General features: G+C 39.9%; 1 protein-coding gene across 1 annotated transcript in view; it reads left to right on the top strand.

Annotated features, from left to right (window-relative positions):
• The window catches only part of SEMA3A (semaphorin 3A), a 1,172,288-nt gene that overhangs the window by 1,036,126 nt on the left and 112,941 nt on the right, over window positions 1–23,221 (top strand). The window contains exon 15 of the mRNA XM_044088352.1: window positions 13,722–13,789. Within this exon, the coding sequence (XP_043944287.1) occupies window positions 13,722–13,789 (68 nt within the window). The remainder of the gene's footprint in view (window positions 1–13,721; window positions 13,790–23,221) is intronic.

The raw sequence follows: 23,221 nt of genomic DNA on the forward strand, positions 1-23,221 counted from the left end.
AGGGATCAGAAACACATACCCTAATATATACCATATGTTGTAATTCAGCAATATATAGAGCAGTAAAACCTTCAAATTAAAAATAATAGAACTAACAAGGATATTTGCAATAAATGACATTTAAAGGTAGCACTGCATGAAAATCTCTGCTTAAACAAAAGTCTCAAAAGACCAAGAGGGAGCAGACTATCATAAACCAGAAAAGTCCAAATAAAGGACCTCCTAGTCTACAGAAATACTACATTTAATAAACTATCCCGTGTACCTCCATTTGAGATGTAGGATAGTAAATGTCAAAGTAAAATGATGGCAGTATAAAGTTTGTGCAAAAGTTGTAATAATGGCGTTAATGACCTCATTGTTTCACTCAAATTCTAGTCATATAATTTTCATATCAATCTCTATGAAAAAATAGAAGGAATGTAAAAAAGTGCATGAATACATCATGGCACCCTTCTGTAGTACAGATCACAATGTATCTCAGTCTGACAGTATACATCATTAGGTTTCAATAAATCTTGAGGTACTATTCTTACCTCTTTTGTTGGACCTCATATGCTAGGCTTGGTTCGATTAGATCATGTATTAGAGACTTACGAAATTACTGAATGATTCCATATGCACAGGAAGATTCTGACTGACAGTGAGAGAGAAAGAGATGAACGTATGTTAATACACCTTCATAGAGTCATGACATCATGCAGATACTCTTGGACACATAGCTTTGCACATTTTGAAGATTTAAACATTGGCTCTGTGGATAGTAGCAAACCTGTATAACGTGGAATTTCATGATCTACATAGTACAATAAATTTGACTCAAAAATTGTTTTGCTTGCCAGTGTACCCCTAGGATAATTGGCCAAATGGCATCAAGCATACAATCTGAATAAGAGGCACTTTCATCTGCTTATCCAAAGCAGTTGTCATGAGATGTGCAATGTGATGAACTGCTGCAATGCAGTGGACAACATTTACACCATAAAATATAAAACAGTTTCTCTCTCTCCCTGTTCCTTTGTCCTTCAGAAATGAAAGAAAAGCTTCATTTTACAGTTGTCCCAGTGATATCATAACAATTACGACAGGCAATATGTTGTGCTGGTATCATAACAATTATAACAGACAATGTGCTTATTAATGATACCCCCTATCACAACTCTTCATGGAATAGCAATGTGGTAAATTTGCTTACAGCAACAACCTCAAATCTGAATGGTCCTGTTGTAGCAGAGTAATAATTTACTCATCATACACTAAATAGAAAAAAGTTCCATTTGCTAACTTCCTAACCATATGATTACATTCTCCACAATAAAGCTGCCCTCTGTAACTCTGCTGCTTAAAACTTCATTGAGTGTGCATTATGTTAGCCACTAGAGATTACAGTTCACAGCAAAGGTTAATGTTTAAACTGTTGTGTACATTTTACTCTGCATAGCTCTATTTAAGTTTTATTTTGTAGAAATAAGCAATGACTATATTTGGAAAAAATAATCTGCAGACGGCCAGAAGTTAATTAATTTGCATAGTTTTAGTTCTTCCTGCTTTTCTCATTTTGTTCGAAACTCACTGATATCCGTAAGCATTTGCATACTCCTTTCATTGTAATATTTTCTGCACACACTGAGTGATTTGTTTTCCTGCAACATGGACTCTTAAACATGATTTTATATATTATATCAATAAAATACATTGACTGATGTATTTAAAAGTACTGGAATAACATCCACAATTCCTTCTTGAGAGGATGGAATTGTACATGCTTGACAAATTGTCAATGTGCCCAATATTAATCCTTCAGAAAACAATGTTTTAGCAAAGCAGACTGAGTGCATCTTACTTAAATTCTTTCTACTTTCTAAATTATTTTAATAAGGTTCAGTATAGTGACTTAGGTTTTGAAGTGACTATTATTATATGCACATCACCTTGCCATAATGTGCTATTCCGCATTTCACCTTTAGTACCTTGTTCTTGCTTCCAAATGTTACCAGCACCATGTGACTATATACTTCGCTACGCATGACTACAGTTGAGGAAAAAGCTATGTATGATGAACTGCTGTGCAATTGGTTTTTAAATGTCTAAGTCTAGAAGGATTAGGGATGCAGTCTACTTTTATCCTTGCCACAGCTGTTATCAACCAGAAAATAACAGAGAGCTGCAGGGGGTAAGCAAAGGCTCTAGTTACATCACTCCAAGGAGGTTACTCCCAATTGCCATGCTGCATATGCATATTTGGGAATGGAGATGCTGCATTTTTTTAGAAACTACAATTATATACAGGTGTGTTTGAGGCCAAACATGTGATCTAATTAGAGGAGCACAAAGGTCTAACTACATGTTTGAAGTCTCAGACAGGGGTTAAAGGTGAAAGGGAGAGTTTAGCAAATGGGTGAAAGTAGATGCTGATTGTGTAGGCTAAGAGAAATGCTTCACTCTGTCCTATTACCAGCATCTTGGAAGGTTCTTTAAAACAGTAGCATATAGTCCTGCATATCATTTATGAGAAGTCCATTTAGTCTTGCTCAGCATGGTACTTTTAGGTAGAACAAACAAAGACCATGCAAATCAAAGTCAAAACTCCTCATGGTATTACTCCCATCCCCTAGGTGTAGCACAAGTCAAAACAGTAGATAGGTGTCAAAGTAGCACAACAAGCATTTGGTAAAGTGGTCCTTGGATTACCAGTGTAGAAGAAGTAAAAACCTGATAAGTGTTACTCTGCATATAACAAACAAATGTATTTTCTCATATGAATTTACAACAAAGAATTTACAAAATATGTAGCTTATTTGAGGGTTCATGGTAGAAGATTTAGCTGCATTATTAAGAATAAAAGTGTTAAAAGTATATTTCAAACAAGACACAATTTGTCCTTTTCATGCTGATCGTATGAAGATTCTGCTTGTCATTTGCAGGAGGTTCCTTTCCTTTCATTCTAGTCCATTCCATTGCTGTCTTATTGTCTATCATCCCTTGTTTCTGCAGATATGGAAATTTTTTTTTACAAATCAAGAGACGGTGGAAACTGAGGAAGCATTTAAGATTTTCAAGCTTAAGGTGCCTAAATAGAGGGAAAAGAAGTTTTATTTTATTTTACTTGTTAAAAATGTGAGGTGAGCTCTGTCTATAGTGGCCTTGTTCCATTGCTAAGAAATAGATCTGATCAATACCCAATACTTATTTCTTTTTTGTCTTTAAGTTGTTTTGCTAGTGTCCTGAGGGATTTACCTATTTGTAGACTTCTAAAGTCCTGTTTTGTAAGTATCAGGAAACTGAGTTCTAAAGCTGTATACAGTGTTTGAGGTTTCTGTATTCTCTGGAAGGCCAGATATTCTGTGATTAGATATACAGGCTATGTTAGGTTATGCTCTTTGTCTAGAGGTACTGTGACATGATAAGAAAAGACTGATTAGTTTTTTTTTTGTTTTTGTTTTTTTTTTCAGGTTCATAGACTTTTTAAACCACAGTTGTGATTAGTTCTTGAAGTTCCTAATTTGAACAAAATAATGACCTATGAGTGGTTTTATTTCATAACATTGTTCATTTGCACTTTTTAACAGAGGAAAGAAAAAAAAAACAGAGCATCATTGTCAGCCTGGGGTATTGCCATTGACATAACATCTACCATTAAAGGTATTCCAGTATAAGCATTAAGAAGCTTATATATTTCTTATAAGGCTTACATACTGTTATTTTTTTGACACATTGATTTACACAGTTGAAGATCTCTTGTAATTTAGTTAAAATATTTAAGAACAATGAACACCTTTCTGTATTTTTAGCAAGACATTTGTTCGGCTTTTTTTTCTACATGGGTGGAGGTGCTCCTCTGTATTGTCTATATTGTCATTGACGTCAATAAACACCTCATCTTATATACATTTTCTGTCACATCACTCAGAGTTTGCTGTTCTAGGTGTGATCCATATATGCACTGCACATTGCATTATAATGTCTCTGATTTTGGATGAGTTATTCCTTGCAATCCAATATGATATTAAGCCAGTAACACCTAGATAATGTCTTCATCTAACAAGTTATACAACAGACATGATTAGGTCTATTATATGGTTCCATTGAATCACATAGCTTAGGCTCCAGTACATTTCTCTCCATTACAGTCTTTGTTTGTTCCTTATCAGTTTATCAGATGTCAATTTATAAAGCTTCCTAGTTATTTCTAAGACCAATATTTTTTCATTTACCTGTTAAAAAAAATCAGATGCCTTCAAAGAAATAGCCAGTGATGTGCATTTATGTGACATGGAAGGTCTGCTTACTGTATCAACATTCCTAGACAAGCTGAGAGATGTAATGTAATCTCTGTAGCATATCCCATGTCTGTCCAGGGACCTCCACTCATATGCCTAGAATACCTATTGTGAGAGGTACCCAAAGAGAGTACTCACTAGATGTCCAAAATATCTCAAATGTTTATTTTCATTTCAGAAAAGTAGTGGTTCTAGATTGTTATGTTCCTAATTCTGTCACAAAGAAGGAGTCCAACATCACTAACTAGAAAGCTTACTCTCTGCCACTTTAATCTATGATCTTGTCTCCTCTGGCACTATCCAGTATTCGTGGCCTGCTCTTACTCTCTTACTGAATCAGAGGTTCAGGCATGAAATGAAGTCTCCTTTTTAGCATCCTTATGTATGAATTCTCAGAAGAGCTGAAGAGTGTGGTCTCTCTGTAACTAGAAAACACCATATTGCCATTTTTTTTAATTCCATAAATTTGAAAGTTGAGATTAGCTTATTTTTATGTACCGTCACCCCCCCTGCCCCACAGAAATGATCAGTGTTTAATTTTCTTTCTATGTTTTTTTCTTTCATATCTGCCAGCTATCAAGATCCACCAGAGTGAGTCATCCAGGAACGTTATCATTCAGGCAGCCATAAGGGTTGCTTGTGCTCTTTCTGGCATACTGGCAATGAGGATATTTATACTGTTGACATAAATCCTCCCCTCCATAGAGGGATGCACATCCCACATTACAGTGGGGCCAGCAATACATTACCCATCACAAATGCATGCTACTGTATGTTTGTGAAATTAATGTTACTGTCTCAGGTCATGGGTCCACCCCCTTCCACAACTCATGGACAACTCTGCCTTCTCCTGCAGGATAGTCACTCCCATCCTTCCTACCAGCACTAGCAAGCATTTGAACTAATAGTCTAAAACTGTAGTGGGATCAATGGGCTGCAGTAGGGGCTTTATCTATCTACACCACTGGGCTGAGAATTTTTGTTTTAAGTTTAGACTGTATTGCTATCAAGACACAGCACTTGGTTCTGGTTTTCAGTTTTCCTCACTAACTTTTAATCACTGATGTCAAAGGTTTCCTCTCTTCGCTGCTAGAGATATCCTTTTCATTAGGAGTGCTGACATTAACTTTCTAATCCAACTCAATCCACCTGATCTACAGAGAGAAAAGAGAGAGAGACCATATCACCACATTTTAAGGAAAAAAAGATGCTTGACACTTCTTTATTATCCTGCAGTAAATCGTATTTGCAAGGCATCAATCACTACTTTAGATCTTTAAGCACATGATTCTTCATAATCTTCCTGTTTGACAATGATCTCTCTTTTCCTCCAGTCCATCTCTTTACAACAGAGCTTGACTCCTCTGTCATAACATATGAGTATATTAAGGTGAAGTATTTACAAAGCTTTCATTATTCACGATGAATCACCCTGTATAAGCTTCCTTTTATCTGACTCACATAGGTTCATAGGTTCATACTAGGCTATCTGCCCTGGGGCAATTATAAGCCTAGCCCGATTCTGTATGGCTTACGCCACCCCTTGATTTGAGTATACTGTGCCCTTTTTAAGGTTTAGTTTACTGTGCCTCTATCTAATAGTGACACGGGAGTAATCCCTGGGACAAACCTACGATCCCCCATCCACTTATCGAGATTCTTCTTGAAGAGATTCAGTGAGGTGCTCTGCCTCACATGAACTGGAATTCTATTCCAGAGCGAAGGGAGCCTCTGGGTTATGAACCTGTCCCTCCAGCAAGTTCTATTTATTTCTGTGCTGAGGTTCAAGTCCCTCGAGCGTGTGGCTCTAAGGGATTTAGATTTACTGAGGTGGAGCATGTCCATTAATTCTGGATTTGACATAGCTTTGTATGTCAGGCATAGATCACCTCGAAGTAGGAGGTATGCAACTGAGTAGAGCTGGAGTTTTTTTAACCGAGCAGCATATGGCATCTGTTTGAGACCCTTGATCCTCTTGGTGAGATACTTTTGGGGTCTTTCTAATTGCTGCAGGTGTCGGGTAAGGTACATCCCAAAAGGGGCATTGTATTCTATGATGGGCCTGATGAGGGATGAATAAAGGGGCACGATTACCTCTCTTGATCTAGATGTGAAACCCTTCGTGATGAGGTGGGCTATGTAGAAGGTCTTTCTGACTACTTTGGCAATGTGGTTTTCAAAGGAGAGATTGCTATCAACTTGGGTCCCCAGGTCCCTAATAATTTTCTCTGTACTTAATGGGTTTCCACCTATGTGGTAATTTGTGGGCACATTGTTTTTGCCAAAGGGTATGACTATACATTTTTTGGCATTTAGCTTTAAACCATGGCGCTGGCATCAGTTATCTGTCTCTATGAGACCTTTTTGAAGGATGTTTGTGTCAGCTGGAGAGTTGATTATGGCGCCCAGTTTGCAGTCGTCTGCGAACTTGGTGAGCCATAGTCCTCCCACGTTTGCCTGTACCTCGGAAAAGTATATACCGAACAAGAGTGGTCCCAGGACAGAACCCTGTGGGATGCCACTTCTGACCGGTTTCAAGTCTGACATGGCTCCAGCAACTCTCACTCTGTGGGTTCTGTCTTTGAGCCAGTTTGCGACCCATCTTGTGACATAGGGGTTTATATTTAAGCTGGATAGCTTATCTATGATGCCCGAGTGGGGTATTGTGTCAAATGCCTTTGCAAGGTCCAGATAGGCTGTGTGGACTACCTTCCCTTCATCTATGGCTTTGGTGACTATTTCAAAGAAGTCAACCAGGTTCAAAAGGCAGGATCTGCCCTTGACAAAGCCGAACTGGGTAGGATCTAGTGTCTGTAGGTCCCCAATGTCTTTGTTTATGAGCTCCATGATGATCCCCTCCATAGCATTGCAGACTAAGCTAGTCAGGCTTATGGGGCGATAGTTTCCAGGGTCTGTAGAGGCTCCACCTTTGTGGAGTGGGACCACTGTTGCTGTACGCCATTCTGTGGGCACATATCCTGTAGTGAGGCTGAGATTGTATAGCTGTTTTATTTGAGGGATTAGTTCCTCTTGTAGTTCATGTAGGACGCAACCTGGGATGCCATCTGATCCCATGGAAGCAATGTTTTTTGCTTTGGAGAGGGCAGCCTTCACCTGAGCATCTGAGATGTTTGGGAGGCAGCCCTCTGCCAGGATAGATACTTGCTCTTTTGGGGGGGAGGGGGTGGAGAAGTTTGCACTGAACCTGTCTGCCAGGATATTGGCGATGTCTGTGGGTTCAGTGTATTTTTTGTCGTTTAGAATCAACTCAGAACAAGTCTGGGAGTTGCATCCCAGGTTTCTAACATACCTGAAAAAAGCCTTATGATTGTCTTTGGTGTCCTGTGCAATTTTTCTCTCAAAGCTGGCCTTGGAGGATTTTATGAGGGATCGTAATTTTTTGCTAGTACTGATCAGAGATGCCTTCCCTATTAGGGATTTTGCTCTATCATGTAGTAGCTTCCTCCTTCTGTTGTACAGTTTATTTATGGCAGGGGTCCACCAGACTGGATGCCTGCCTTTGGATGATTGGGTCTTGGTTTTGTTTGGAATAGAATGATCCATGCATTCCTGGAGATGTCCGTAGAATGCATTTATATAGGATTCTGCAGTTTGGGCTGTAGTTTCCACTGGCCCTGGGGCCTTGAAGGATTCCACTTCGGTTTTGAGAAGTGAGAAGTTCGCTTTTGAGAAGTTTTTCACTGTGGTTTTCTGGGCTGGGGGTGGGGTCGGGATGTGGACATCCAGTGAAATTAATTTATGGTCTGATCTTACCAATGAGGGATATACTTCTGGTGTGGAGCATAGAGTCCCCATGTTGGTAATGATCAGGTCTAGTATGTTGTCCCCTCTTGTGGGAGTGGTGACTAGTTGTTCCATAGCATTTGAGTTTATAATTTCCGGGAATCTTTGGGCTAAGGTGCTGGGGCTTGAGTAGTGCTTCCAGTCAATGTTTGGGTAGTTGAAGTCGCCCAATATAATGGTGTTCGGAGAGATCTTCATGTTCTCCAATGTTTTCAGGAAAGCCGAATGGGATTCCTGACTTTGAGAGGGTGGTCTGTAGGATGCTATAAACTGAAAAGCAGTCTTGCCCACTGTTAGTTGCACATGGATGGTCTCCGATACTTCGTGCAATGCCACTAACCTGGAGGTGTGGATATCCTTGATAAATATCGAAACTCCCCCTCCTTTTGTGGTTCGGTCTGGGTTTTGGGGCCGAAAAGCATGATATGAGGTATAGCCTGGTAGTGCTGGGGTGCTCTCTGGAGCCTTGAACCAGGTTTCTGTCACTGCACAGATATCGATGTTCTCCATACTGAGGAGAGCTTCGAGTGCGTACATCTTGAGGTTAAGACTTCTGGTGTTTAGCAGCATTACCCTTAGTTTCTTGTTCCTTGTGCTGTCTATGGGGGTGGGTTTGACTTTTGAGCCTTGCCTAAAAAGGCACTATGGGGGTGGCAAGAGCCTTTGCCAATATCTGAAAGCCCAGTGGTGACAGGTGCAAGCCGTCCCTAGCGAAGCAACGTGGCTTGTCGAGCATGTCATCCCAGGCTGACAGACACTGGATCCCCTTTGAATGACACCAAAATTTTAGCCAATTGTTAAAATCGATCATTTTGTCTTTGTACTGTGGCATCATTCTAGGTGAGGGTAAGATGCTGCTCAAGGTCAGGGTCATACCATCCTGGGCTACATGATCAGAGAGCTCCTCTATGTCTCTTTTCATGTAGTCCAGGGAGGTACGTCTCAGGTCATTCACACCAGCATGTACAATGACTGTCATATTTGTATTTGCTTTGGAGTGACCTGAGTGCTTGCGTTATGTGTCGGATCCTAGCACCCGACAGGCAGCTCACTGTGACCTTCTCTTTATTCAGCCTGGTGAGCGGGACGTCAGTGTGTCTGACAATAGTCACCTATAACAAGAGTATCAGGTGTGTTATTCAGCCTTAAGGGCTGTGGCTGCTTGGCACACTGACTTTGTGGGTTATGTGTTGTGTGTGTTTTGTTTTGAGGTAGCGTTTGCTTGGATGTTTGCTTTGGAGGTCTCTGTTGCTTAGGTAGATTTTTATTTAGAGCCTCCGAGTATGTTTTTGTGTATTTATGTGTTTGGTTCGCTGATGTGGTGGGACTATGTGATACTGGAATTGTGTTGTGTGAGGTTACCTTCTCCTCCTGACTGGTTACACCAGTTTTGAGATGAGAGAGCTCAGCCTCCAGTTTGACTAAATAGTTGCATCTCTCACATATATTTGAACCTGTTTGGAGGAGGAGAGGGTTGTCCATGTACATGAGACAGTTGTAACATTGCCTCAAAATTCCCAAATTCACCAGCTGGACTGGAGAGGAAACCATTAACTGACCTTTGGACATGCTAGAGTAATAAGGAAACTGAATTTAAGACGGACCAATAGAGGACAGGGTAATCGTAGAGAGTATAAGAGTAAGTAGTGCTTATGGTTTAATAGTGCTAACTTGTAGGATTACTTAATTGGACCAGTGAAGGGCCTTAGAATGAGAATATGGTGTTTAAATTGAGAGATAGAGCAGTTCTAAGGGAAAAAGTGAAGAGCAGACTTTGTGGAGCCAGGAATAGTTTAAACCCAATTAGGCGGCGCTGCCCGCTGTTGCGCTATGCTCAAAAACGCGAAAACCGCGCAAAAGAGGGTTTTAAGAGAGGAAGATGAAGGAGTTTTGGAATTGACCCAAAATGGTCAATAAAACTACAGTTTCAAGTCAGTAACCACTCCCACAGGGGCAGGCAGGCTTCTCAATGTTTTCACTGCCACTGATCAACAGAGAGACTTTCCTTTAGCCCAAGCAAAAAATGGCCTCACAGAAACTTACAAACAGTTCAAGAACAGCAAGCCTGTAACTTAACTTTTTTAAATCTCAGAAAAGTGGGAAAAAGCAAGATTTTTTTTGTTTTGTTTTTTCAGAGATAGCAGAGGTTAACAAGTATCAACAAGTTATAACAGTGCAGTAAATGACCCCACACAAGAGTGCTAGGCCAAAGACAGATATAATGCAAGTTTTGAGAAAAAAACGATTTTAAAAATAAGTGCAAACAGGAAATTTAGTAAACAGCTCTAGGTTGTGCTCTAAATACAGTTACTAATGCAGAAATCAAATTTAATAAGCCAGAAAATGCTCAAAATAGGCGGCTATGCAGAAAAACTTAGCAAATAAACAGAGGAAAAATACTTAAAGTCTCAAAAGTGGCACCTTTCTTCTCTCAGCGTTTTCTTCTCTTGGTGGGTGCTTCACCAACAGCCAACAAGCCTGAAAAGACACCAACACCACGAGGCAACCACGTTTTAAGAGAGGAAGATGGAGTTTTGGAATTGACCCAGAATGGCCAATAAAACTACAGTTTCAAGTCAGTAACCACTCCCACAGGGGCAGGCAGGCTGCTCAATGTTTTTCACTGCCACTGAATCAACAGAGAGCCTTTCCTTTAGCCCAAGCAAAAAATGGCCTCACAGAAACTTACAAACAGTTCAAGAACAGCAAGCCTGTAACTGAACTTTTTTAAATCTCAGAAAAGTGGGAAAAAAGCAAGATTTTTTTTTTTGTTTTTTCAGAGATAGCAGAGGTTAACAAGTATCAGCAAGTTATAACAGTGCAGTAAATGACCCCACACAAGAGTGCTAGGCCAAAGACAGATAAAATGCAACATCTCCTTCATACTCTTACACCTACAGAATATTTTTGTCATCATCACTTTTTTATGGAACTTTCTAATACTCTGTCACTTGCCTTCCTGTTTTTAGATTGTACTTCCTCCTGTTTAATTTACTTTTACCTCCTTAAGTGTCTTGAACATCTTTGACTTTTTGCTCATTAATTTTGTGATTAGTTACTACACTAAGAGAAGGCTATATAGAGCTGTTTACTGTTCTTAGTATTATAATACCCAAACAAGCATGGTAGATGTGGATCTATGTAACATTCTGTTATTAAGACTGATCAACCTCTGATACAGCAAACATTTCTGACTTAAAACACTTAGGCAACACTGCTTTTAACCACTAAAAACAAAACAGTACAGTGTTGATCTTTTACTGAGATACAGTGGTATACGAGTTTGTAAGTGCAATGTTAGGTGGTATGGGAGGTGTAAATTCCCTAGGAATTATTTTATTTATTTTTATTATATGCTAAAAAGCCACTGTAGGAATTGTGTGACTGCTAAGTCTTGTTTGAAAGCTCAGCTCATCAATGTGAGTTCACTTTCCTGGTTTCTGTATATTGTAGATGTTTAAGCATTTTATTTTATTTTTTTACTATTGAACAGATTTATCTTTTAATACACTAAAGGTTGTTGGTAGTTTTCTGTCAAGCACTGCAGTTCTTATCACTGATGCTGCACAATCATTTTTGAGAAAATTAGTGTGTAGTGACATAATGCTAACACACACTGATTTATTTGACTTTAAATGTAAGAAATGCGTATTTTTCTCTAAAAGTTAGTTAATACCTTGTCTACATACATACAAATACAATACTTATTTAGGTAAAGTATCTTACTAGAAGTTGAAACAGCTGTTAAACTTTTCACTGATTATATAAATTGTGATTACCAAGCAATGGGATACGTAAAACTTCGCACATAATGCTGCTGCCTTTGCAAGACCGAGGACAGGTTTGCTTTGAAGAAATGGAAAATTAATTGCACAGCCTTAGACTTTATAAGGTGTGAAATGCATGGAATACTAACATTTAACAACTGTGATTTCAACTACATTTACATTTTTATTTCCTCTTGTTTTACTTGACTGTTACCCAGGTAAACCTTCTAACCATGAAGGCTTCTCACTATGGACAGCACAAGTTGTGTGGTTATTTCACATGCATAAAATCTCATAATACATACTTGGAAGTTAAAGGAATCGGTCGCAGATCTACAGGGTGAAAGTCCTTGGCAACCCATAACCTTAGCTTTAAGACACACCAGTTTAAACCATCTTCTCCTATGTATAACAAGTAAAATATTTAAAAATGCAGGTTAAGTTCTCAACAGAACAGATTTTATAACGTTATAATCATCTGTAGAAAATTAGTTTGCCATTTACTATTTGTTCAAAATTTTCATTGGCTGTCAAAAAGAAGTAATTGTACAAGAGCCCAGGAGCCTAGTAAAACAATTTATGTCAAACCCAGAGCTAGGGTTGTTTGGGGTGAGGGGGGGCAGGTTCTTTTTTTTTTTCTTTTCTTTTTTAAGCTCTTCAGAAAGGCACCAACACCAGTCAGGTGACTGCCCAATACACCAATCTGCCTAACTACTGCTGTGATTGCTATATACAAAAATCAGAGGCAGACTGTATCATATTTGAAGCTTCTGTTTTAATATAACTGAATACGAGGAGCTGTATCAGCATAGCAAATGCATTCATGGTCTATGTACTGCAGCAACCCATCTGTTTCTCCAGCCAGAAAGCACTGCAGTCAGAAACAGTTGCAACATTGTGTTAAAGGAAGCATGGCTAGCGGTAAGTTTCTAATGAGATACAGAGCAAAATGCAGTTGTCATATGTGAAACAAATGACTTGAGTATGGTAGCAACAGAAGTCATTTTGACATTTCAGAACAGTCTGATCCATTTTCTTTCATGTAGTTATAAATTTCTGTTGTGTTTATGGCAAACAGCAACAGCAAAACTCACTTCACCTAGAGGAATACACAGAAAGATTATGCAAAAATAAACATACATGTAAAACAAAGCAGTTTAAGGAATGTTAAACAGCAAACAATTTAACAGTCACTAAGTTGTTCATCCACAGGAAAAAATTAACAGAGAAGGAACAAGCTCACTCATTTATTCTTTGCTACACAAAACTGTCAAATTCAGATTTGTTGGAAATATATGAGCATAAGACAACTGAAAGATTATATGTGAAAAATCACTGTTAAAGTTAGACTTTTTTATTCATTGACTTGTTTGAATGACATACAGCAAGGGGGTTTGACATATTAATTAAAGTTTTTACCTCACAGACACAAGGTACAAGGTTTGATTCTCACCTCTGAGGTAAATTGGCTAGGCTTAAAATGACCATCAAGAGCATCTAGCCTAGTATTTACTTATGAGCAATGCTAATATAGATGCAGCCCAAATGTTACTTTAAGAGAGAACCTTACAAAATAACAGTATATGATTGAACATGATTTTCTAAATAAGTTGGCTCTTTTTGAATAACTTTGCGTGAAACATATACTGCAGCGGCGCTTTGATTTACGTTAACTTTTCCTATATTGTCATGTCAAATAGCCCACTGAGGGCAAGAAATCACTATTTTGCATATGTTAGCTTCTACTACTCATGTATGATATCCACAGTCCTTACACATTTTTTCAGTGAAATAACCATTCCAGATTTATTTTAGTAATCAAGTGTCTGCATGTAATTCATTCCACTGCTCTTTTCTTGTTCTGTTTCAGACGTACTAGAAGACAAGACATAAGAAATGGTGATCCTCTTACCCAATGTTCAGATCAACAGCCAAACGGTAAGATACCAGTTTAAAAGTAAAACCTCTAATACCACCATCATGTACTCTGCATAGTTTAAGAAACTATTAACATACTTTTAGAGGGCACGGAAAAGGAGAAAAAAAAGATAGTTGTGGTTGAGAAATACATTAGTCTTTGCTGCCATCATCTGGAGAATATCTGTTTTTGCAGCTCAATGTAGTCATTTTAAGGCAGAAACATCAGACTGAATGGCAATTTAAGATGTCAAAAACATAGTTTACATTTGTTTTTCATTTGTTTTAATGGTACTCCCATTTTTATATGTTCGACATCTAAACCATCACATAAACTACTCCTATTTGTTCACTGCTGTGATACTTAAAAGTGTATATAGCCAGTGGAGGGATATTTAAGTGCATTAGTTGGCTTAATTGTCTAATAATTCAAATTTCTTTGACAGAGTAAAGAGTTTAAACAGTTTCTACCAAATCTCTTATTGGTCATCATAACCATAGTGAGTCTAACAAAATGTGTCTCAACAAACTACATGCAATTTAGTGAAGATCAGAATGCTGTAGGTTCTATCCCCATACTAGGTACTTGGATTTATGTTCCAGAACTGCAGTTGTAGTATAACATTAGGAGTATGCAAAGGTGCCAAGTTAAACCAAAGGACCATCTAACTGCATTGATGGTTACTCGGGGGGGGGGGGGGGGCTGTTAAAAATCCCATAATCCCATGACATTTATTGAAAAATAAAGAGTGATGGAACCTGCTTGTGTCCTGGTCAAATATCCTCATCTGTAAAGATATCGACCTCTCATGTCCTCTCATCCCACTCTCCCAAACTAGTCTTCACTGCACAGACCATGCGTTCTCAGTCCTTTTTCCCAAACTGTGGGACGCTCTCCTTTCTTTTCTTAAATATCATTCCTCTTACCCATTTTCAGTTCACAAATAAAACCACATTTCAAGACTTTGGGAAAAATGCAACTGCTGTCTCTCTGGTCATTTAACTAAACCTCTTCCTTCCATCTACATACCTTCAGTTCTTCTGCTCTATTTTTTGATTGCGATTCTTTCAGCATTCCAAATCTGATTCCCACCCTATATATAATGCATGTATATATTGTGTTTTTTCATTCCTTCTGCATATAATGTCATTTATTTTTTGCCTTTATTCTCTCAAACCAACTATGATATTCTTTAAGTGTATAATATAACATAATATATGTTTATATTACATTTTGTCTTTCACCCTATGTATAATGTTATACAATTATTGTTTTCCCTGACCTGAAACTTTAATGGGTCCAATGGGATCAGTGCTCTATCTTAACAAATTCAGAATAAAATAGAATAAACCTTGAATTTCTGGATATAGGGAGAGGTGTAGATGAATCAACCTGGTTAAGAAAAATGAAATAAATAAAATGCAATTTTATAGTTTCTGAAACTCTTTTATATAGGATATACTGGAAACATAAAATATATTTTTCAAAGCTCTGCCTATTAGGAGAATAATATGTTTTGAATTATTCGCATTAATGTGGCATTTCCACAATAAACTTACTTGACGTCCTAATACACTTAAAAAGTAATGTGTGACATGAAAAGGCTAACATGTATTGGGGAGTGAATAAATAAATGAATGAAAGAATTGCAGCTATGATGTCATTTTTTTTTTTTATTCATTACTACTCTAGAGAGGCCAGCTAAACAGACTTTGCAAATGCTGTTACAGTACATTTTGGCAAGTTCAATTTTGTGTTAGGCTTATCAAGTTAATCTCTCCAGTTGCTATTCTGCATAGGAAATCCATGACGGTGCAGTTTCTGTTTCTATGCTAACACTGATTCCTTTTGTATATGATTTTCTAACTTCTCAATTATTGTGTTATCTTGACATTATAAGTATGGGTACAGGGAAGGAAGAATTATGACTGGATGAAGTTTCAAATTGTCAAAATGCAATCTTTTTTATAGGGCACCAATCCCACCCTCCCACACCTTCCAAACTTATAACTCCAAGGTTGCACTAACCCAGAAAAAGCAGAAATCTCTCCAAAGAAAGAAATAACTTCTTGTGCAGTTCACTCTACCAGCAGTGACTTCCTATGAAAAACCACAATCAGGAAGTTCAGCTTTACCAGCTAGGTCAATTTATGCTGCAGTGTGAAGATGAGTTTCAAAGACAGTTATGGCCAAAATGACAAAAAACTCATTATCAACTCATTAGCATGCCTGTAAATCACACTTTTCTAACACTAGTGGTGTCAGATGTGATGGCAGCAATGTACCAAGCAGCCAATCACTGGCAAAGGCACCACCTACACTCACACACATATACACATCCAGGTACCCAAGAACATACACACGCACACACACACACAATTACACACACACACACGCCCCCATCAGCAAACAAGCCCCACTACAATCACCCACACTTATGGGCACATTCACACACAGACGCATGCACACACACAGACATATGCACACACACACACACACACACACACACACAACCGTCCCCTCACCCCAATGACTGTCTTGAACTTGTCTGCACTACAACTGCTTCTATAACAGTGATTAGATGACTGCTGTCTTTCATGGCATTGTCTTTTTCCTCCTGAAATTTTACACTGCTAAGCAATTCTCTGAATAGCTTGACAGCATAAATTGGGAGCTGTTGACATTTCTGGAGGAGAGCTCATGGTTAATTTGCATTAGCTACTCCCTCAGGTTGTTGCTTTAGCATTCAGTTCTGCAGACAAGATAACCTTCCATGCTGAGGCCCTGCTAGCAGGAAGCCTTAGTGGTAGAGCAGTCTGAAGAGTCATAAAGGCTTACCCTAAGTAGGAAAATGGCTATGTTAATGCTTCCCACTTCTAAACATTTCTGAATTCCAGGGACTGAATTTGGTGAATGTATGCATTTTGATTTATTTATGCAAATACTGCACAAATGTGCACCTGAACAAAACATAAATTCCTTGATAATTTTGAGCACCGCATTTTTTTTCTTTTTATTTCAACCAAGTCATTGCTGAAATGGATCCTTTTGACTAGTTCACCTACTTGTAAAATATATAAATAAGCAAAAAAAACCTATAAATAACTCAATTGTTCTTTCATGACACATTGAATGAGTCACTTTCTAGGTGGAGATCTTAACTTATTTGACAGTAAAGCAGCTTGGCTTGACAAGTGATCTTATGTAAAGTTATATACATATCTTTTTAATCAAGAGAAATAAGAAAGAAATGATAAGTAGCAGTTAACCTTTTGTTTTGAATTTCGTCAAAATTATAGCACAGATGTTTGTCAGCTTGTTTGATTTCTCATTAATACAAATTCATTTCCGGTGACAAGTTTGTAAAAGTCACAGTTAGTGCTGCTTGAATTTTATTATTTGTTAGTAATTGCAGGTGTGGGGGTAGCCACATTCTTTGATTTCCTGTCCTTGCCTATTTAAGTGGTACAGTGTGAAATATTTTCTGCTTAAAAACCTCAGCTTTGGCCGGCTAAGAACTTGCTATATTCAACTGGACGTATAAGAGAATTTAAGTACCTTTATCTGCTTTTTTTTTCCAAAAATACAGTATTTAAATTGATTTTAACTGTGTGGAAGGAATATTTAGCTGAACTGGAAGTTTTCACTCTGCTCTTCAGTTAGTGCTGCTTGAATTTTATTATTTGTTAGTAATTGCAGGTGTGGGGGTAGCCACATTCTTTGATTTCCTGTCCTTGCCTATTTAAGTGGTACAGTGTGAAATATTTTCTGCTAAAAACCTCAGCTTTGGCCGGCTAAGAACTTGCTATATTCAACTGGACGTATAAGAGAATTTAAGTACCTTTATCTGCTTTTTTTCCCCCAAAAATACAGTATTTAAATTGATTTTAACTGTGTGGAAGGAATATTTAGCTGAACTGGAAGTTTTCACTCTGCTCTTCAGTTTGTCCCACCCACCCTCCCTGTTTTTGTTTTGGTGTTAATCTTAGTGGCCTTGCAGCTGCCCGCCCCCTTGTAAATTTGTGTTTGGATACTCCTTCTGGGCCCATCTCATTTGCTCACTCAACTGAGTGCAGTGAGATCATATTCTGATTTCAGGCACTCCTACTGTGTACAAAGAGAGCATCTGGGAAACAGAAAAAAAAAAAAAAAAAAAAAATGTAACCTTGTTTCCTGCCTTTCCTGTTAAGTGGTATAGACTATTTGTAGGCTTTTGAGCCCCCAAGCCCTTCTGTGTTGGAGGGAAGCCTTCTAGCTTAGTTTTTTCCCTATAACTAGCCAGTTTTCTAGTTTCAGCACTCAAATCTGTTTCTTTGATCTCAGCACTTGTTCAGAAAAAAAAAAAAAAAAAATTTAATCTGCTTTTACTGTACTTGTGTTTCTACCTACTTTTTTACTTTTGCATCATCTTAAAAGTACTCAATTGTATTTATTACTGCTTGGTGTAACTCATTCTAAGCCTTCTGGTTTAAACACTTGGGCTTTGGACCAGTTGTTTTGCACTGAGAGGGTTTGTGGTCTGCACTGTAGTGGCAGAACAGGTAGCTTACATCCTTCTAGGTTTGGAACTGCTGATTGAGGGCTCAGTGTCTGTTATTCTAAAAGTGTATTAATTCTGGTTTAAGCACTTAGGCTTTCAGGCCAGTTATTTTACATTAAGAGGGTTCGTGGTCTGCACTCTTGTGGGAGGAGAGGCTGGACTCTGCCCTTCTGAGCTGGGAATTTCTGATTGAAGGCTTATAGTGCATGCATATCTGAACTGCTTCTTACTGAAGTTGGTGCACCTTGTTTGCTGTGGCATAGACTGGATTCGGGCCTGCTGGATCTAGCTTTGTTTGTGTAACTTGAGCACTAATCCAGGCATTCTCTAAAGTATTCAATTGTATTTATTACTGCTTGGTAGTAACTTGATTAAAGTTTAGCTGTCATTCTAAGTCTTTTGGATTAAGCACTTGGGCTTCAGACCAGTTGTTTTACATTAGGAAGGTTTGTGGCATGCACTGTGGTGGCAGGACAGGTAGCTTTCATCCTTCTAAGTTGGGAACTGCTGATTGAGAGCCCAGTGTCTGTTATTCTTAAAGTGTATTAGTTCTGGTTTAGGCACTTGGGCTTCAGGCCAGTTATTTTACATTAAGAAGGTTTGTGGTCTGCACTCTTGTGGGAAAAGAGGCTGGACTCTGCCCTTCTGAGCTGGGAATTTCTGGTTAAGGGTTTATAGTGCCTGAATATTTGAACTATATCTTACGGAAATTGGTACACCTTGTTTGCTGTAGCATAGACTAGATCCAGGCCTGCTGAATATAGCTTTGTTTATATGCTTGTTGTTTGTTTGCTTGTTATTTCCCTGGAACGCTAATTCCACCTAACACGCTTCTCAGCTTCTGTGGCTCACTAGTGATATCTGCATTGCTTACTGTACTTATTTCCTTGTTTCACTTGAAAGAAAGTTACTGTTTGTCGTTTTGCATTTAAGTTACCTGTAACACATTGCACTTAAGTTACCTGGCACTTGCTCACTAAAGCAATTATATAAGTCAGCACTAAAAATTAAAAGCACTACACCCTCACTCCCCACTGGCCCTGGTTTTCAATTATTAAGGAATTCCCAATATTATTCTAGCATGTCCAAAGGTCAGTTGTCAATCTCCTCTCCAGTCAAGCTGGTGAATCTGGGAATCTTGAGGCAATGTTACAACTGCCTCATGTACACAGACAACCCTCTCCTCCTCCCAACAAATTCCAACACATGTGAGAGATGCAACCATATAGCCAAACTGGAGGCTAAGCTCTCTCAACTCAGTACTGGCATAACCAGTCAGGAGAAGGAAACCATACTCACTACAATTCCAGTCTCACATAGACCTACCACGACAGCAAACCAAACACATAATCACACAAAAACATACTCGGAGGCTCTAAATAAAGATCTGCCGAAGCAGCAGAGACCTCCAAAGCAGACACCCAAGCAGCCGCTACCCCAAAACAAAACACGTGCAGCACATCTCTCACAAAGCCAGTGTGCCAAACAGTCACAGCCCTTAAGACTAAACAACACACCTGATACACTTGTAATAGGTGACTCTATTGTCAGGCACACTGACGTCCCGCTCACCAGGCTGAACAAGGAGAGGGTCACAGTGAGCAGCCTGTCGGGTGCTAGGATCCGCCACATAACACAAGCACTCAGGTCACTCCAAGGCAAGTACAAATATGACTCAGTCATTGTCCATGCTGGTGTGAATGTCCTGAGACGTACCTCCCTGGACTACATGAAAAGAGACATAAATGAGCTCTCTGAGCATGTAGCCCAGGCCGGTATGACCCTGACCTTGAGTAGCATCTTACCCTCACCAAGAATGATGCCACAATATGAAGACAAGATGATCAATTTCAACAACTGGCTTAAGTACTGGTGTCATTCAAAGGGGATCCAATGCCTGTCAGCTTGGGATGATATGCTCGACAAGCCACGATGCTTCGCTAGGGACGGCTTGCACCTGTCACCCCTGGGCTTTCGGATATTGGCAAAGGCTCTTGCTACCCCTATAGTGCCTTTTTTAGGCAAGGCTCAAAAGACAAACCCACCTCCATTGGTATCACAAGGGATAAGAAACTAAGAGTAATGCTGCTCAACGCCAGAAGTCTAAACCTCAAGATGCACACACTCGAAATTCTCCTTAGCATGGAGAACATCGATATCTGTGCAGTAACAGAAACCTGGTTCAGGGCTCCCGAGAGCACCCCAGCACTACCAGGTTATACCTCATACCATGCTTTTCGGCCCCAAAACTTGGACCGAACCACAAAAGGAGGGGGAGTATCGATATTCATCGAAGATACCCACACCTCCAGGTTGGTGGCAAAGCACGAAGCATCAGAGACTATCCATGTGCAACTAACAGTGGGTAAAACTGCCTTCCAGTTTATAGCCTGCTACAGACCACCCTCCCAAACCCAGGAACCCCACTCGGCCTTCCTGAGAACACTGGAAAATATGAAGGTCTCTCCAAACACCATTATATTGGGCGACTTCAACTACCCAAACATAGACTGGGAGCATTACTCTAGCTCCAACACCCTAGCCCAAAGGTTCCTAGAATTTATAAACTCAAATGCTATGGAACAACTTGTTATCACTCCAAGAGGGAAAAACGTACTGGACCTCATCATCACCAACATGGGGATTCTATGCTCCAGACCAGAAATGTATCCCTCACTGTTAAGATCAGACCATAAACTAATCTCACTGGATATTCACATCCCGACCCCACCCCTGCCCAGAAAACCACAGTGAAAAACTTCTCTAAAGCAAATTTTACACTCCTCAAAACTGAGGTGGAATCCTTCAAAGCCCCGGGCCTGTGGAAAATCTGCCCAGACCGCAGAATCCTTTATAAACGCATTCTATGAACACCTTCAGGAATGCATGGATCATCGATCCCAAATAAAACCAAGACCCAATCCTCCAAAGGCAGGCGTGCTGTCTGGTGGACCCCAGCCATAAACAAACTATACAATAGAAGGAAGAAGCTACTAAATGATAAAGCAAAATCCCAAAAAGGGAAGGCATCACTGATCAGTATTAGCAAAAAACTACGGGCACACATAAAATTGTCTAAGGCCAGCTTGAGAGAAACATTGCACAGGACACTAAGGATAATCACAAGGCTTTCTTTAGTTATGTTAGGAACCTGGGTGGTAATTCCCGGATATGCTCAGAATTAGTCCAAAATGACAAAAAATACACCAAACCCACAGACATTGCCAACATCCTAGCTGACAGGTTCAGCGCAAACTTCTCCCACCAAAGGGCAAATATCTATCCCAGCAGAGTGCTGCCCCTGACATCTCAGATGCTCAGGTAAGAGCCGCCCTCTCCAAAGCAAAAACACAGCATCAATGGGACCAGATGGTGTCCCGGCTCGTCCTCCATGAACTCAAAGAAGAGCTAAACCCAAACATAAAACTACTGTTCAATCTCAGCCTTACTACAGGATATGTGCCCAAAGAGTGGCGTACAGCAACAGTGGTCCCTCTCCATAAAGGTGGTGCCTCAACGGATCCTGGAAACTATCGCCCATAAGCCTGACTAGCTTGGTCTGCAAAGCTATGGAAAGGATCATCATGGACCTCATAAATAAAGATATTGGGGACCTACAAACACTGGATCCTACCCAGTTCGGCTTTGTTAAGGGCAGATCCTGCCTCTTAAACCTGGTTGATATCTTTGAAACAGTCACCAAGGCCATTGATGAGGGGAAGGTGGTCCACACAGCCTACCTGGACCTCGCAAAAGCCTTCGATACAATACCCCACTCGGGCATTATAGATAAGCTCACCAGCTTAAATATAAACCCCTATGTCACTAGATGGATTGCAAACTGGCTCAAGGACAGAACCCACATGGTTAGAATTGCTGGAGCCATGTCAGACTCCAAACCAGTTACAAGTGGTGTCCCACAAGGCTCTGTCCTGGGACCTCTCTTGTTCGGTATATATTTCTCGGAGGTACAGGCCAATACGGAAGGACTGTGGCTGACCAAGTTCGCAGATGACTGCAAACTGGGTGCCATAATCGACTCTCCAGCCGACACAAGCATCCTCCAAAAGGGCCTCATAGAAACAGACAGCTGGTGCCAGTGCCATGGCCTCAAGCTAAATGCCAAAAAGTGTATAGTCATCCCCTTTGGCAAAAACAAAGTGCCCACAAATTACCACATAGGTGGAAATCCATTAAGTACAGAAGTAATTAGGGACCTGGGGACCCAAGTTGATAGCAATCTCTCATTTGACAACCACGTGGCCAAAGTGGTTAGAAAAACATTTTATATAGCCCACCTGATCATGAAGGGATTCACATCTAGATCAGGGGAGGTCATCGTGCCTCTTTACTCATCCCTCATCAGGCCCATAATTGAGTACAATGCCCCTTTTGGGATGTACCTTACCAGACACCTGCAGCAACTGGAAAGACCCCAAAAGTACCTCACCAAGAGGATCAAAGGGCTCAAACAGATGCCATATGCTGCCCGGTTAAAGAAACTCCAGCTCTACTCAGTGGCATACCGCCTGTTCAGAGGCGATCTGTGCCTGACGTATAAAGCCATGTCCAACCCGGAATTAATGGACATGCTGCACCTCAGAAAATCCAAATCCCATCGAGCTACGCGCTCGAGAGACTTGAACCTCAATGCCCCTTTTGGGATGTACCTTACCAGACACCTGCAGCAACTGGAAAGACCCCAAAAGTACCTCACCAAGAGGATCAAAGGGCTCAAACAGATGCCATATGCTGCCCGGTTAAAGAAACTCCAGCTCTACTCAGTGGCATACCGCCTGCTCAGAGCGATCTGTGCCTGACATGTAACCATGTCCAACCCGGAATTAATGGACATGCACCTCAGAAAATCCAAATCCCATCGAGCTCGCTCGAGACTTGAACCTCAGCACTG

The sequence above is a fragment of the Protopterus annectens genome, chromosome 11.part0 (genome assembly GCF_019279795.1).
Source record: "Protopterus annectens isolate FY-2018-M chromosome 11.part0, PAN1.0, whole genome shotgun sequence".
In the NCBI taxonomy this organism is placed as follows: Eukaryota; Metazoa; Chordata; order Ceratodontiformes; family Protopteridae; genus Protopterus; species Protopterus annectens.